At 43.6% G+C, this 17648-nt stretch overlaps 1 protein-coding gene across 1 annotated transcript in view; it reads right to left on the minus strand.

Moving 5' to 3' along the window:
- Nucleotides 1–17648, minus strand: part of SMARCAL1 (SWI/SNF related, matrix associated, actin dependent regulator of chromatin, subfamily a like 1) — a 52869-nt gene that overhangs the window by 7501 nt on the left and 27720 nt on the right. Inside the window, exons 11-13 of the mRNA XM_008145186.3 lie at nt 17114–17254; nt 13677–13895; nt 962–1032 (exon numbers count right to left, since the gene is read on the minus strand). Coding sequence (XP_008143408.2) covers nt 962–1032; nt 13677–13895; nt 17114–17254 — 431 coding nt within the window. The remainder of the gene's footprint in view (nt 1–961; nt 1033–13676; nt 13896–17113; nt 17255–17648) is intronic.

Raw genomic sequence — 17648 nt, forward strand, 5'->3', positions numbered from 1 at the left:
CACAGTGTTGTAAATGAAAAGGCCATGCCCAGAGGGTGATGGAGAGCTGGCCAGCATTCCGCAGCTTTGTGGAGAATCTTAGATGTGAACACCACCGTGAACTCACTCACTGCTCTTACGGGTGCGGAGGGAGAGGCTGGTGAGGCCAGAGGGCTGGTGGCTGAGTGAGGAGGGGAGGCTGTGGGTCTCAATTCACCCACAGATCTTGGTCCCTGCGGCCAACCTGGCTCTGCTCAACCCACACCAAATTCATTTTCATTGAAATTTAATCACTTGGATCATTATCCTGCCAGAGTCTCACATGAATGTTAAACAATGAAAAATGAGGCAAACTGCACATCATTAGAACTGCCTCAAGTTTCCACCCTGGAGATATCGAACATGAGTGGGTGTTTCTTTCTTAAGAAGGGCAGACAATTGAGATTTTTTAAGTCAGTGGATAATTTTAAGAATAGAAATTACTTCAGACTTAGTTATAAGGCAGAAGGAGAACTCAGTGTGGCAAAGGCCACTTGAACAAACTGAGATTCTGCTTTCACGTAGGTAAGAATGACTGAAATGCCATGTCTTTGGAGAAGAACAGAGAGTCACATACTAGTAAGGCAGCTTCTTTCACGAAACCCTGCATATTTCCCTACGGGCTAGTGAGCAGTATTTTAGCAAGAGAAAAACTTCCCTTAGTGTCTGGGTCACCCCACACTCCTCATGAGTGACAGCAGCTCCAGCTCACTTGGGTTAAGACAGGATCTCACAGGATCCACCACAGTGGGCAGCGCTCGAGGCAAACCTGCCCATGCCTGTGGGTGAGGAGGCTGTGGGGCCCGAACCCTCACACTCAAGGTGGCAGTGAGTGGAGTCTCTGATCCCTTCGCGCAGAGCAGCACCACCATTCTGGCAGACTGAGATAACAGGTGTTTCTTTTTAAAGATGAGAGCGAAGTCCACACTCGGTGACCACTTACATGACACATGGGATTTTGGCTTCAGCTGTTCTGTGGAAGAAGAGAATGAGGGCTTCTCTCTGCTGTCCTTTCTGTGGGAAGAGAAGTCGAGGGTTTAAGTCTCCCACTCTGAGGACTCTGAGCTAAGCTGACATGCTTATCGCTACTATGAGCTTTACAAATCCTACAGCTCTAACACCAGTTACCAGAGTCGAGATCCTGACTTACCACTCAATTCAGCCACAGAACTACCTGAGCTCTGTTCTGTCATCGGAGACACGGTAACCACCCTGTCACCCTCCGAGAACTGGTGTGAGAATCCAAGGGGCAAGGCATGAGGAAGCTCTTTGGAAAGGCATTTCAGGGGAGGCTGACCATGCACGCCATGCTCGCGTGAAAGGCAGACGTGCAGCCTTGCTAAGCACACCTATTCACTACGGCCTGGGGACAACTTACACACGACATGGCACTGCCCACGTTCTTTGCTCCCCCTTCTTCTTCAAGCTGTGTCCATACCCAACTGATAAGCTCACCTCCATCCAAGACTTTCTAAATCAGTTCCAATGGACCGCGACTAGTTTATTCTTGCATCATCTCAAACCATTAGTCAAGTGTTTCTGGTATGTCTCCCACACAAGGTAAATGACTTCCCAGGAGAAAAACAAAACAAAACACATTTTCTCTACAGTTTGCACCTAAATAAATCCTAATAAAGAATGTGAACACAGGAGATGCTCAAATAGTTTCATCAGAATACAAGGTAACATTTACTATCACGCTGCGCTCCCAGACACGCAGGGCAGCTGTCTCCTTCCACTAGCAAAAATGCTGCCTGGTCAAAAGGGCTTCTTGCTTTAAACAGTATCTTTCCTCTAGGTCTCGACAAGGAGAAAGATACCCAGGAACCACAGGAATTTGGGGGGACACTGGCAGAGAGCGCACCCATTTCACTTATATGTGTCCTGGCAGTGCAGGCACTGTCCCTCCTATTGGTGGCCATAGTCCAACCGAACAGCTCAAACGTCCCGGGAACTCCTATTGAAGATGCATCTGAACTTGTTTCTCAGCTATAGGCCCAGTTTATCCTGATGAGGCTCTGGACACATGTGCAACCTTTGCCTGTGGCCAATGAACTCATGAAGTCCATTCATATACCCTCAAAGGGTCCCTTGCAGCAAGTCAGGCCCTCTAACCTACTGTGGTCCCTGGTACGGGGACAGAGCCAGGCTCCCCAAGGATGACCACACCACAGTGTCTGCAGACCGTACCCCAGGCATCCTCAGTCTGCAGTTCTCCTGTGACCTTTGGAGACTGTCAAAACTCTTCCCGAAAAAAAAAAAAGATGGCGACCGGCAGGAAGGTAGGGAGAGAGAGTGTGTGAGTGAGGAACCCATAGAGAAGAGTGTAGACGTGTGTGGTGTGTGTGTGTATGAGCTAGGGTCAGTTAGATTCTGCACGTCTTCCAAGGGGCTGCCTAACCGGGCAGTCCTAGACGGCAGAGCCCCGCGCACAAAGCGGACACATCTCCGCGGCTGTTGCGGACGCGGAGACCACGCCATCTTGAGAAACAGAGCTGCCTGAGACTCGGATCCTGGCTTCTGACACAAACCAGGACCCTGCAGCCACTGGGGACAGAGAACTGCTATCACAGCTTCAGACCAACAAACAACAAGAATCCAGACGTCCCGGCAGAATTCCGTGAGTCAAAGAGCCTACCCCCTCCCCGCAGGCGCGCAGACAGCGCCATTTTAACTGATAGATCCGCCTCTCGCCCAAGCCGCAGAGCTTTGCGCAGGGACTCGCTCCCCCTCAGGGAATTTGGCGCGCGAGCGCACAGGAGAGAATCAGCTTCCTGTTGGGGAAATCTGTCAGTGCGCACAGAGGGCACCCCTTCGGAGAATTTGGGGGAATTTGGCTTGCGGGTCACAGCTCTCCCTTCAGGGAATCTTAGTGCTTGCACAGAGGGGCTTTCCCTTTGGGGAATTTGGCGCGCAGGACAGACTCCGCCCCCCTTCCGGGACTCCGGTAGAGTGCACAGAGCCAGCTCACCTTCAGGAAATCAAGAGTGTGCGCCCTAGCCGGTTTGGCTCAGTAGAGAGAGCACACACAGGTCGCAGCTCCACTTCAGGGAATTTGGCACGCCGGATACAGCTGCCTGGGATCCCTGACTCACAGCGCATTCACACTAAAGAGCCAGCGACCCCAATTGTTGGTGCATGCACACATAGGGACCCTGAGTCTCAACGAGAAACCGCACAAGGCAACAGAGACTCTGACACTCTAGTCTTGGTGCAGACACAGGGAAACTCTGACTCCTGGCACTTGCTAAGGATCTCATTTTCGGCACATACCAACAGTGTGGTGCAGACAGGGCCCCTGAATCTAAGTGTGCACACGAGACCACACGGAACACTGGGGACACTGACCCTGGGCAAGTCTGGCTCCCACCTACCAAAGGCAGCCACACGTCCTAGTGTCAGAGCACTTCAGTGAAACTCGGGTGGAGTGAAGTCCCCACAGCACACAGCCCAGGTCCACGCAAACGGAAGCTTGAGCTTTCTGGTGATAGCCAGAATGGGGAAACGAAATAACTCACAGAGGAAAGAAAATGTGGAGTCGCCAAGAAAGGAAATCAGTGAAGCTGAAGCTTGCAACATGACCGAAAAGGAGTTTAGAGTAATGGTCGTGGAATTTATACATCGGATGGATGAGAAAATCAACAACTTATGCAAGAATCAGGAAGAAATGAAAAGTGATATAGCTACAATCAAAAACACCATGGAAAGTTTCAACAGTAGACTACAAGAAGCAGAGGACCGAATTAGTGAGTTAGAAGATCAGGTACAGAAACAAGCTCAATCTCAACAGCAATTGGAGAAAAAAATTAAAAAGCAGGAGGAAAGCCTAAGGGAGCTTCGGGACAACATGAAACGAAGTAACATGCGTATAATAGGGCTGCCAGAAGGACAAGAAGAGCAGCAGGGATTAGAAAATCTATTTGAAGAAATAATGACAGAAAACTTCCCGGATATGGGAAAGATAAAAGTTACGCAAGTACAGAGAGTCCCAAGCAGGATCAACCCCAAAAGACACACACCAAGACATGTCATAATTTCAATGGCAAATATAAATGATAAAGAGAGAATCTTAAAGGCGGCAAGAGAGAGACAGAGAGTTACCTACAAAGGAACACCCATCAGATTGTCAAATGATTACTCAACAGAAACACAACAAGCTAGAAGTGAATGGACGGAGGTATACAAAGTGTTGCAAAGCAAAGGACTGAATCCAAGAATACTATATCCAGCAAGACTATCAATCAAAATTGAAGGGGAAATCAGGAGCTTTGCAGATAAAAAAAGGCTTAAGGAGTTTATTACCACCAAACCAGCAATGCAAGAATTGCTAAAGGGAATACTGTAAAAAGAAGAAATAAACAGGTAAGAAGGAATATAGACACAAAAATAGATATGACCACAAACAAATACCTTTCAGTAATATCTTTAAATGTAAATGGACTAAATGCTCCAATCAAAAGATATCGAGTAGCTGAATGGATAAAAAAACACGACCCATATATATGCTGTCTACAAGAGACCCACCTCAGAACAAGAGACTCACACAGATTGAAAGTGAAGGGATGGAAAAATATCTTTCAGGCAAATGGAAATGAAAAAAAAGCTGGGGTAGCAATACTTATATCTGACAAAATAGATCTCAAAGTAAATGCCATAACAAGAGATAAAGAAGGCCACTTCATAATACTAAAGGGAGAAATCCAACAAGAAGAAATAATTCTGGTAAACATATATGCTCCCAATATAGGAGCACCCAAATACATAAAAAAACTCCTGGAAGATTTCAAGGGAGAGATTAATAGTAATACAATCATAGTAGGAGACTTTAATACCCCACTATCACCACTGGACAAATCCTCTAAACAAAAAATCAGCAAAGAAACAGCAATCCTAAATGAATCACTAGACCAGATGGAATTAATTGACATCTTTAGAACATTTCACCCCAAAGCCACAGAATATACATTCTTCTCAAGTGCACATGGGTCATTTTCAAAGATAGACCATATGCTGGGTCACAGGCAAAGTCTCTTCAAATTCAAGAAGATAGAAATTATATCAAGCGTCTTCTCAGATCACAGTGGCATAAAACTGGAAATCAACTACAATAAATACAATCCAAAGAAATCAAACACTTGGAGACTAAACAGCATGCTATTAAACCATGACTGGGTCACCAGAGAGATCAAGGAAGAAATAAAAAACATCATGGCAACAAATGACAATGAAAACACAACAATCCAAAATCTTTGGGACACAGCGAAAGCAGTCTTGAGAGGGAAGTTCATAGCTCTACAAGCCTATTGCAAAAAACAAGAATCAATGGTAATAAATTACTTAACCCTACAACTCAAAGAGCTAGAAAAAGAGCAGCAAGAAAAGCCCACTGTAACCAGAAGGAAGGAAATAACAAAGATCAGAGCGGAGATAAATGACATAGAGACCAAAGAAACAATACGAAAGATCAACAAAACCAAGAGCTGGTTCTTTGAAAGGATAAACAAGATTGATGGACCTCTAGCCAGGCTCACCAAGAAGCAAAGAGAGAGGACCCAAATAAACAAAATCAGAAATGAAAGAGGTGAAATAACAACAGACCCCGCTGAGATACAAAGGATTGTTACAAAATACTACGAACAACTCTATTCCAACAAACTGGACAACCTGGAGGAAATGGACATATTCCTAGAAAAATATAACCTTCCTAAAATCAATCAAGAAGAATCTAAAGAGCTCAATAGGCCAATAACTATGGACGAAATTGAAGCAGTCATCAAGAAGCTTCCGGCAAACAAAAGCCCGGGGCCTGATGGCTTCACAGGAGAGTTTTACCAAACATTCAAGGAAGAACTAAAACCTATCCTCCTCAGACTATTTCAAAAAATTCAAGAGGAAGGAACACTTCCAAGCTCCTTCTACGAAGCCAGCATCACCCTAATACCAAAACCAGATAAAGACAACACAATGAAAGAGAATTACAGGCCAATATCCCTCATGAACATAGATGCCAAAATCCTCAACAAAATTCTAGCAAATCGGCTCCAGCAGTACATCAGAAAGATCATACACCATGACCAAGTAGGATTTATCCCAGGAATGCAAGGATGGTATAATATCCGCAAATCAATAAACGTGATACATCACATAAACAAATTGAGAGATAAAAATCACATAGTCATATCAATTGATGCAGAAAAAGCATTTGACAAAATCCAACACCCTTTCTTGATAAAAACTCTTAACAAGGTGGGAATAGAAGGCTCATACCTCAACATAATAAAAGCTATATATGATAAACCCACAGCAAACATCATACTCAATGGACAAAAACTAAAAACATTTCCCCTAAGAACAGGAACAAGACAGGGATGCCCACTCTCACCACTCCTGTTTGACATAGTACTGGAAGTATTAGCCATTGCAATTAGACAAGAAGAAGAAATAAAAGGCATCCAAATTGGAAAAGAACAAGTAAAGCTGTCTTTATTTGCAGACGACATGATATTGTACATAAAAAATCCGAAAGACTCCGTCAAAAAACTAATAGACTTAATAAATGAATTTGGCAATGTAGCAGGATACAAAATTAACGCCAAGAAATCTATGGCCTTTCTATACACCAATAGTGAACTTACAGACAGAGAGACTAAAAAGGCAATTCCATTTACCATCGCACCAAAAAAATTAAGATACCTAGGAATAAACTTAACTAAGGAGGTAAAAGACCTATACACGGAAAACTACAGGACACTGAAAAAAGAGATAGAGGAAGACGTAAACAGATGGAAGAACATACCATGTTCATGGATTGGTAGAATCAACATCATTAAAATGTCCATACTACCCAAAGCAATCTATAGATTCAATGCACTCCCCATTAAAATACCAATGGCATATTTCACCGACCTTGAAAGAACTCTCCAAAAATTCATCTGGAATAAAAAAAGACCCCGAATAGCCACAGCAATCCTGCGAAAGAAGAATAAAGTAGGAGGGATCTCAATACCAGATTTCAAGCTGTATTACAAAGCCACTGTTCTCAAAACAGCCTGGTACTGGCACAAGAACAGACATATAGATCAGTGGAACAGAATAGAGAATCCAGATATTGACCCAAACCACTATGCTCAATTAATATTTGACAAAGGAGGCATGAACATACAATGGAGTCAAGACAGTCTCTTCAATAAATGGTGTTGGGAAAATTGGACAGATACATGCAAAAAAATGAAGCTTGATCACCAACTTACGCCATACACAAAAATAAACTCAAAATGGATACAGGACTTAAACATAAGACGGGAAACCATAAAAATACTAGAGCAATCCACAGGTAGCAAAATCTCAGACATATGCCAAAAGAAATTCTTCACTGACACTGCCCCTAGGGCAATGGAAGCTAAAGAGAAAATTAACAAATGGGACTACATCAAAATAAAAAGCTTTTTCACAGCAAAAGAAACCATTAACAAAACAACAAGAAGGCCTACTGCATGGGAGAACATATTTGCAAATGGCATCACTGATAAAGGCTTGATCTCCAACATCTACATGCAGCTTATACATCTTAATAAAAGGAAGATAAATGATCCAATAAAGAAATGGGCAACAGACCTAAATAGAAGCTTTTCAAAAGAAGACAGAAGGAAGGCCAAGAGACACATGAAAACATGCTCAACGTCACTAATTATCCGAGAGATGCAAATCAAAACAACAATGCGGTACCATCTCACACCTGTCAGAATGGCTATCATCAACAAATCAACAAACGACAAGTGTTGGCGAGGATGCGGAGAAAAAGGAACCCTCATGCACTGCTGGTGGGAATGCAGACTGGTGCAGCCACTGTGGAGAACAGTATGGAGCTTCCTCAAAAAACTGAAAATGGAACTCCCATTTGACCCAGTAATCCCACTCCTGGGAATATATCCGAAGAAACTAGAAACACCAATCAGAAAGGATATATGCACCCCTATGTTCATAGCAGCACAATTCACCATAGCTAAGATTTGGAAACAGCCTAGGTGCCCGTCAGCAGATGACTGGATCAGAAAACTGTGGTACATCTACACAATGGAATATTATGCTGCCATAAAAAAGAAGGAATTCTCATCATTTGCAGCAACCTGGATGGAATTGGAGAACATTATGCTAAGTGAAATAAGCCAGTCAATGAAAGAAAAATACCACATGATCCCACTCATTTAGGGATAGTAAAGATCAGTATAAAGTGATGAACAAAAAGATAGATACAGAGACAGTAAAGCATCAAACAGACTTTCAAATTACAGGGGAAAAGTTAGGGAGAGGTGGGGGAGTTATGAAATCAAACGAAGGACTTGTATGCATGCATATAAGCATAAACAATGGACGCAAAACTCTGGGGGGGAGGGCATGTGTGGGTGTGGGGTGGGGGGGGTAATGGTAAGATATGTATACATATAATACCTCAATAAAAAATATAAAAAAAAAAAAAAAAATAAAAAAAAAAAAAAAAAAAAAAAAAAAAAAAAAAAAAAAAAAAACTCTTCCCACCCACACTCACTCACTCTGCACCTGCTAATAAGAAAGGGAGAGGGCAAAATAAATGGCGAAGAGCACTTTCAGAAACTGTGCCCTACGATATATCACGAGGTGGGTATGGTTTGGTGGGATGGCACACTGGCTGACCTTTTGAGAATGATGTGTTGATGTGTACCAATGCCTCCAAAAATGTCCAATGCGCCCTGGCCAGTGTGGCTCAGTTGGAGCATTGTCCCTTACACCAAAAGGTGGTGGGTTTGATCCCTGGTCAGTACGCAACCAATCAATGTTTCTCTCTCACACCAATGTTTCTCTCCCTTCCTCTCTCTATAAAATCAATTAAAGAAACAAAAACAACAACCATGCCAACCTGATGACCCAGCAACTTATCCCTTAAAATTTATTTTCATGATATTATCAGATGTGCATAAGTTTACATGTAAGCTACTTTTCCAGTGTAGTATACTTAGAATAGTGAACAGTTAAATTAACTTAAATATACAACTAAAAATGGTTGGCAAAATTTTAATGTAACCATGTGAGAAAATACTAAGCTATGTTTAAATATTATGTTTTAAAACAGTGGTGGGGAATATTTTTTTCTGCCAAGGGCTATTTGGATATTTATAACATCATTCATGGGCCATACAAAATTATCAACTTAAAAATTAGCCTGCTATATTTGGTCAAACATTTAATTAACTCACTCCTAATGCTTTGGCAGGGCCAGACCAAATGATTTCTCGGGCCTTATTCGGCCCTTGGGATAGATGTTTCCCACCCCTGTTTTAAAAGAACATTTAACAACATGGAAAAGTATTCATGATACGGTTTTGTAACCTTAATGTATGTTTACATGATTCCAATTCTGCTTTAAATATATGTACGTTGCTTATGACATACATAAGTTATATATATTTATATATAAACTAGAGGCCCGGTGCACAAAATCTGTGCACGGGGGAGGGGGGAAGGGGGCGGGGTCCCCTCAGCCCAGCCTGCACCCTCTCACAATCCAGGACTGCTGGCTCCTAACCACTTGCCTGCCTGCCTGATAACCCCTAACCACTCTGCTTGCCTACCTGATCACCCCAAACTGCCTCTGCCTGCCCGCCTGATGCCCCTAACTGCTCCCCTGCCGGCCTGATAGCCCCTAACTGCTCCTCTGCTGGCCTGATCCCCCCCAACTGCTCCCCTGCCAGCCTGAATGCCCCTAACTGCTCCCCTGCTGGTCTGATAGCCCCTCACCAACTCTGTCTGCCCGCCTGATTGCCCCTAACTGCTCCCCTGCCAGCCTGATCGTCCCTAACTGCACCCCTGCTGGCCTGATTGCCCCTAACTGCCTCTGCCTGCTGGCCTGATCTCACCCCTAACTGCTTGCTCCCCCACACCAGCCTGATCTTGCCTCTAACTGCTCTCCCCTGCTGGCCTGATCGTCCCTAACAGCCTCTGCCTTGGCCCCCGCCACCGTGGCTTTGTCTGGAAGGATGTCGGACATCCGGTCAATCCGGTCTAATTAGCATATTACCCTTTTATAGTATAAATGTATATATAAATAATATGTATTTTAAAGCAAAATATATATACATTTAAAAATCCAAATAATAATAAATGCTGAAATTAGGTGATATAAGAGATGAGTGAATCAATCTTATAATGTAATTATAAAGCATGTTTAATAAATATTACTTACTGTAGGCACTTTATTTTTCAGATTTTATACAATAGGCATCTATTATACGTTTAATGTGGGAGAAATCAATAGTTTCATCTTTAAAAAAGAACTCCCCCAAACTGGGTAGACAGAATACTAGTCCATTAATGATCTCATTTCTTTTGCTAGCCATGGGCCAGGAAATTTTAAATTACCTGCATTTTTTGTCCCTGTCCGCTGGACTTTTATTAAATTAGACCCACTGGGGTTTCCAATTTCTTTTTCTATGTTGGAAATCTGAACGGACTGTCAAGCAGCGGAAGGGTGAACTGATACTGTCACCGGGAAGTCTGCGCAGACTTGCTCCACGTTTCTGTTCTTGGTCTTGCTGATCAAAAAATGGCTTTAGACAAAAGATGATTAGAGCCAGCTTTTCTTAGCCGGTGAAGAGTATCTATTATTTCAGCTGAAAATGAGAAAAGGCTTTAGCCGTACATTACATTTTATAAATTGGCTGTTTCACCTTGGCTTCCGTGACTTAAAGCTTTTTAAAAAATATCTTCCTCCAGATGGGAAGGTGTGAGGAAACAAAGGAAAACCCACTTCTTGACGGGTCAGCAGTGCTTGCTGGAGCCATGAAACTGTACAAAACTGCAGGGAAACCTGGGCCTAAAGAGTAACTATAAAAATGGGGGTGAGGGGGTGGGGGAGGGCGACTTCCAAAAATCCACAGGGCCTCCTTATTTGACCAAAACTAAGAAACTATGATTCCCCATTTAACTCTTTGGCTCAGGATTTCATGGCTGGTCAAGGTTTGGAAAGGTGTCCACGGCCATCTAGTCCAACCCCCAGCTGACACTGGCTCCCCTTCTAAGTTAAGTTAGGGTGGTGCCAAATCGGTGGCCTTAGAGTAGGAAAGGTTCTGATGGTCCAAACCGCAACGCTCATCTACTTGGATTTTCCACTATAAAAATGAATTTACATTCAAGAACACAAAGGAGAACCACATTTTCAAGGACTTATTATCGGAAAGAGTGTAGTATCTGGCTTCAGCATCACAATGAAGGTAATCTGCATCAACTCAATTTCTCTTTCAGGGACAAACTCTTCATTTTCCTAGGACCCCATGGAAGCAGACAGCAACTCTCAAGCATGGGCCTGGGGAGAGCTCCAGGCTTTTTCTCTGCTGGATTCTTTAAGAATTACATTGTAAATTAGCCTTCATTTTCATAATCTGCAAAATACCATTAAGACTCTGGGATGCTGAAGAAGCAGGATGATAATTACCCTACAGGTGGGATTCTGAGCAGTCGGCATTCTCCTGATATATTTTTCCAGCACCAAGCCCATGAGGCAGGCCATGGCTTCCTTTTTTAGGTAAGAAAACATCAAAATATGCCAAATAATTTAAGGACTTGCATAGCTACCAGAGTTATAAAACACCCAACATTCTTGATTCCCATGGCTCAGCCTAATCAATTTCATAGCACAGCCTGTAAACTCAGGAAATCAAACTCGCAGGTTACATCTGAAACCACTGGAAGAGCACTCACCTAAGGAAGGTGAGGAATGATGCAAGTCGGTGGAAAGTTAAGAAAAAATGCTTTCAAATCTTGCTGCACTAAGTACAGAATTCCCATACACCTCTTTCTTGTTGGCCACGTGGCACAATTTATAGTTGCCTCTTGGCCAGTTAATGGGACTTTCATCCTCAATTCTAATGCCCACTGACTGCCTTTTCAGTTGTTTACGTTGGCTCTCAACCTGGTTCAGAAGGTGGACCAGGTGCAGGCAAGGGTGTTCTCCAGGAAAGCCCACAAAATGCAGATAGACTTATTCTCATCACACACGCAAGGAACTAAAACATTTCATTTGACAAATTCGCATCTAAAAATATCACACTTCTGAATTTTTTCTGTTCATGTTCTGTTTGCTATACTTATTCATTGACTTTCTTATCTGGCAGAGTTCACAGTAGACAGAAGTTAGACCTTAATGGTTTAAGACAGTTATAAGAAAAAACTTAAAATTGAGAAAAAATTTCCATTCATTGAATTTTCATTTGTAGAAACCAGAAAAGATCACCAAGACTGATTTTAGCAACAGAATGCTCTGGTTCCACTCGTGGTTTCACTGAAATACAACTTCAGAACCATCAGTCTGTACATCCACTTGTGAACTCTGAAAACTCTAGGCCATCCAGATAATTATACGTAATATGGCAAAAATTAATACAGCTTGACAATTGATCAATGTATCCTCTAGCCTACCTTATGTTTCTTTTTTAATATTACCTTTTTAAAAAAATATGTTTTTATTGATTTTAGGGAGAGAGGAAGGGAAAGGGAGAGAAACATCGATTGGCTGCTTCCTGCACTCTTTCTACTGGAGATTGAGCCTGAAACCTGGGCATGTGCACTGACCAGGAATCAAACCAGTGACCTCTCTGTGTATGGGACAAAGCTTAGCCAACTGAGCCACACCCACCAGGCCCCCTCTGTTTCTTAAAAGTTACCAGTTAGTCTGCTCAATCACCTGGTAAAATATCATTAACAAAACACACACACCACACATTCTGTCTCATTATTCTTATCTGTTTTGTAATCTTCCAGAAGGCTGAGAGCTCATCTAGATCTAAGCCTCTTCATGCAGGGTAATACCAGGCCCAGATAATGCTTTATGATAATGTCAAAAATGTCAATGTCATTTTCTTGACAATGAAAATTGCTAGGTTTCATCCCACAAGGACAGATATGGAGCTGGTGTAGATTATCTTGTGGTACTTAGCATAGTAAGACACTAACAACAGCTATGAAATGAAAGTTTTGAAATGATAAAACCACCATAGTGGAAATAGCCCTAAAATATAGGGTTAACAGGCTTGGATATAGCCTCAGCTCTGCCACACAGTAGTCACAAGATCTTAGGCAAATCATAGCCGTTATGAACCTCAGTTTCCCTGTCTGTAAAATGAGGATCCTGCCAACCTCCTGCCAACCATAAATGACTATAATAAGGAGACAAAGGATTAAGAAGGTTTGAAAACTCGATTTTGTTAAATAACCATTAATTTGTTAGAGCAAATTATATGACTAAAGCAAATGACATGGGATGGCTAATATATATATCAAATACACAGAACTAATTTCTAGCAGTTGTTCCTATATTGAGGCATTCTCAAAATACACTAAGCATAAATTCCAACTTTCTCTGAGAGATTCAGAATATATATCATCATCCTGCAGATTGCCCCGATGACCACCCATCAACAGTGATCTCCACAAGCATAAAACTGCAAGTTAAAAGATTTTCCAAGTAGACTAGTCAGGCTGAGAAATGAAGCGGGCTCACTGTCCTTGCCCAGGGAGTGGTGACGGAGAGGCAGGTTCAGAGAACTCTGGGTAATCTCCACAGAACCCCCCCTGGGAAGAAACACCTGTGAACACAACTTCCCAATCCCGGTCTCCAGCCCCAGACTCACAGATTTGTCCTTGGTGGTCATCTCCTTGGCTGCAGCATCCAGGGACGCTCTGGCCTTGGCACTGATCCGGCCTGGGGCCACCACCACCATCTTGCGCTGCTTGGCCGGGAGCTGGGAGAGGACGTCGGATTTGAGGCGCCGCAGCATGACCGCCTCCTCCAGCAGCAGCTTCAGCTCCCCCAGGTTGGAGGAGCCAGAATAATCCCATCCCCAGGTGTGCTGTGGAGGAGAACCGAGACAAACGTGAGATCCCAGGGCCCAGGAATGGGGCTGTCACCGCCTCTCACAACCTCCTCTTCCCCGGCTTTGTGCAGCGAACATCAAGTGGCTTTAAAGGATGAATACAACACCATATGAGAAACAGGAAGGAAAAGGGAAAGGGGAGTCAGGAATGAGGCGGACAAAAATCACCTATCATGGCCTTCTACAATTTGGCACTAATTTGCTTTCTAGCAGCAAACGCAAGATGTCAGCGGTTTGGTGTCCATTACATTAAAAAACAAACAAGACACTTGTCACACTTTCCTGTACACTAAATACAGAAATAACATTCCTAGGGCTCATCCTACAGGGTCCATTGTACAATGTAACACCTAATGTCAGTGATCTTTATTTGATGAGATTTACAGGGATGTAAACACCTGTTGTTCTCAGTATGGTCACACCAACACATTCAAGAGCAATGTCATAAACACAACGGCAGTGATGGTGGTGGCGGGGTTGAGGGGAGGAGCCAGAACACAGATTTTTGCCTGTCTGGCTGAAACCAGAGGAGGTCCTGCATAAACCTGGCTCCCTCATTTCATCGGGGGGAGGGGGGGGGCAGTGAGCAAGAATGTCTACTCCCTGCCACACTGCTAGAGATGTTACCAGTTAAAATAACCCCATCTTCCACTAACAATCTCCCTGGAAACAGGACTGACTTCTACAGTCAGGGAGCCAGGGTGTCTGCTTCCTTAATTTTTAGCCACTCATCTCCCCTCTGGGCCCCCCTCCCCTGGACTGTGCACCACCTGGGTAAGGGTGCACCTAGTTCATTTTCCAGGGCCAGAGGACCTAGTATAATTGTGGAGACATGGTAGGTGTCCACGAAACCTTTGCTGAATTGAGAATACAAAGAGAAAGTCAAAGGTAGAGAAATAAAATAATCAAAAATTGTTTCTTTAAAAAAAATACTCTGAAATCCACTGGAAGTTCAGCCAATGCCTTCACGCTATGGGGTTGAAAATGAGCTGGGCATGGGGCACTCTCTTCAGTGGCTTCTATTAATGCGAGAAGCTGGCCCCACACACAAAATGGGAGCCCTGGGCTACCGGCTGCACAGAATAAAAATCATGCTGGGAACAAGAGGATATAATTAACCTGGATATCATGCTCCTAAGTGCTAATATTATCAACTCTTCATCTTGCAGGTTAAAAACCCATACCAAAGATTTTAAACTGGACTTCAGAATAATCACAATCCAACAACTTTCACTGAAAACGTACCAGGCACCAGGCACCAGGCACTAGGCTAGGTGGGAGAAAGAACACAAAGATGAGGAAGGCACTGCCCCTGACTGTTTTATTGGGTGGTGTCAGGAAGAAGCAGCAAGAAGGAGGGAAAGGGTGAATTTGAGGATGGTGTGAGAAACTGGAGAGGGTGGAGACTAGGAACACAGGAGGGCACAGTTTGGGGAGTAAAGGCAATGATTTCCATCTTCAGCCCCTTCAATCACTGGCTGAACAGTATCCCATGGGCCCAGACAGTCAAGGAAGAGAAGAAGATCCTTTTCAGAAAGTGGATTATTTGCAAAGAGGACAAAGGTACAAATCACACATGAAGGGTTTTGAGGAAACACCAGAAGTATATACAATCTGGATTGATCCAAGGGGAGAGTGCATCACAAATGTATTAAAGTGTTAAAGAAGTATGTTTAATAACTGAGAAATTTCCTGTCTCAGTAGCAGGCTAAAAATAGTTTGCAACTAACTTTACAAAGCACTACAATTTACATTATAAATACTTAGTTTGAATGTAAGTGGATATTTTTAAAGTACTTGAAAAGTTTTATTTTCTTTAAAAATGTATTTAACAATAAGGCCGACAGTCTGATTTACATCATGAACTTGCAGAGCAAGGCTCTTCTCTCATGAATGGCATGGGCAACAGGCAACGAGTGAGTCCCAGCCAGTTCTCCAAAGTCAGTGTCTTTGATGCAAATAGTGGCTGGGTATATTTGTGATTTGATCACAAAGTGGGAATCTTTAAGGTCTGAATTAATGAGGTTTTGGAGTCCAGCCAGTCTATGGCAGGGCCACTGCCCACAAGAAAGAGGCAGATGAAACTCAGGGTGTGGCTCAAAGTTTACAAAGTCACAGCAGACCGACTGGGAACAAGGAGTCAACCTTTTGAATTGGGGGCTTCCGGAGAGATGCAGAGGAACCTGTGAGGAGGACAGTGTCCCACGCTCAGCTGCTTGATCAGATTAATGATCACGAAAGAATGCAATGGCCCAGCAGGAGGAATCTGGGATTTATGAATAATGTAATTTAAACATTTTTAAAATGTTGATTTTATCTGCTTATAAAAATAATCATGTTGGTGTACATTACCTTCCAGTCAGATATGAGAGAAGAATAAAGGGGAGAGAGGAAGGAAGGTAGGGAGGAAGGTAGAACAGAAGGGAGGGAACATTTTGCATCCTATTTTTTTCACTCTTGTATTTCCCCATGTTATTAAATATACATTTCTTTTTTCACTAAAAACAAAACAAAACAAAACACACAAACAAAAAACAAAACCACGCCAAAAAACGGAGGTTCTAGAAACCGAGATTTTCATTGCAAAGATAGTTGTGGTTAAAGGCTCCCTCTGCCGCTTTTGGAGGACGGAGCTGCACAGACTAGCTCCTGAGTGTGCAGGCCAGAGGCAGCGCTCCCCATGGAGACGCAGGGTCCACTGAGAGCCCACCCGAGGCACGGGATCTTGCTCCCATGCCACCTGCTCAAAGGCCTCCTTTGCCTTCACTGCATATATTTTCACCTTTTCAGAGGATTTTTCATACTCCTCCCCATGCCAAGTGACCTTCACCAGCCTCATCTACTCTCTTCCCTCTGTCTCTGTCTCGGTCCACCCCCAGCTCGCTTCGGAGCCATTCTCTCTGGCAAGAGCTGCTGGTTCTGAGCTCCATGCACCTACGCGTTAGCCATGGTCCCTGATGGAAAACACTAAGCTAGAACCACCATAAGCATTAAAAGTAGGAGGGACTGCTTGCTCTCATCTTACTCCAAGGACACTCCCGGGTCAGAATTAGGGGCAGGCAGAGCTAAAATCTTAATTCAACTCCCTGTCAGTGCTCTTCTGATCATACCATGGACAAAGAGAAGAAACAGAAAGGTAGGGGTCAAAATCAGGTGACAGATGGGGGGCTGGTGAGGAAGGGGAGAATAAGTACCCGCTTGGCATCACAGTAGCGAAGTCCGAAGGCATGAAACTGAGGGAAGAACGTTGGCTTGACGGCAATGATCTGCGTGTACAGCTCTGCAGGTCGCGACATGGCTGGTGTGCCCGACAGTAAGATCACGCGCTTGGCCATCTAGGAAACCAACAGACAAAGGTGCTGAGAACATAACTTCCCAAATGCCCAATGAGATAAGAGCCCCAGGGACAGCACAATGCCCAGAAACCAACACAAACTTCTTCTACTTCCTGGGCACCCTGACTGCTGGAGTTCTCAAGTTTGATCATCGCAGAACTAAGGTGGGTCCAGATTCCAAAGACTGTAAAGATCAGCCTTGCTCTGGAGCTAGGTGTGGCCCACAACCTGGGATCTCTAAGTGAAGGTACTGTGATGAGAGAAACAGAGCACATGTGTGCCCAGAGCCTCATGGCATGGCCTGTGTAAGCAGTTGGATGTCATCTCCTAAGCAGCCTTTGTAACACCCTCTGCCATCTCCACATTGCCACTTAGCATGTGACATCGAATTCTG

The sequence above is a fragment of the Eptesicus fuscus genome, chromosome 11 (assembly GCF_027574615.1).
Source record: "Eptesicus fuscus isolate TK198812 chromosome 11, DD_ASM_mEF_20220401, whole genome shotgun sequence".
Classification (NCBI taxonomy): domain Eukaryota; kingdom Metazoa; phylum Chordata; class Mammalia; order Chiroptera; family Vespertilionidae; genus Eptesicus; species Eptesicus fuscus.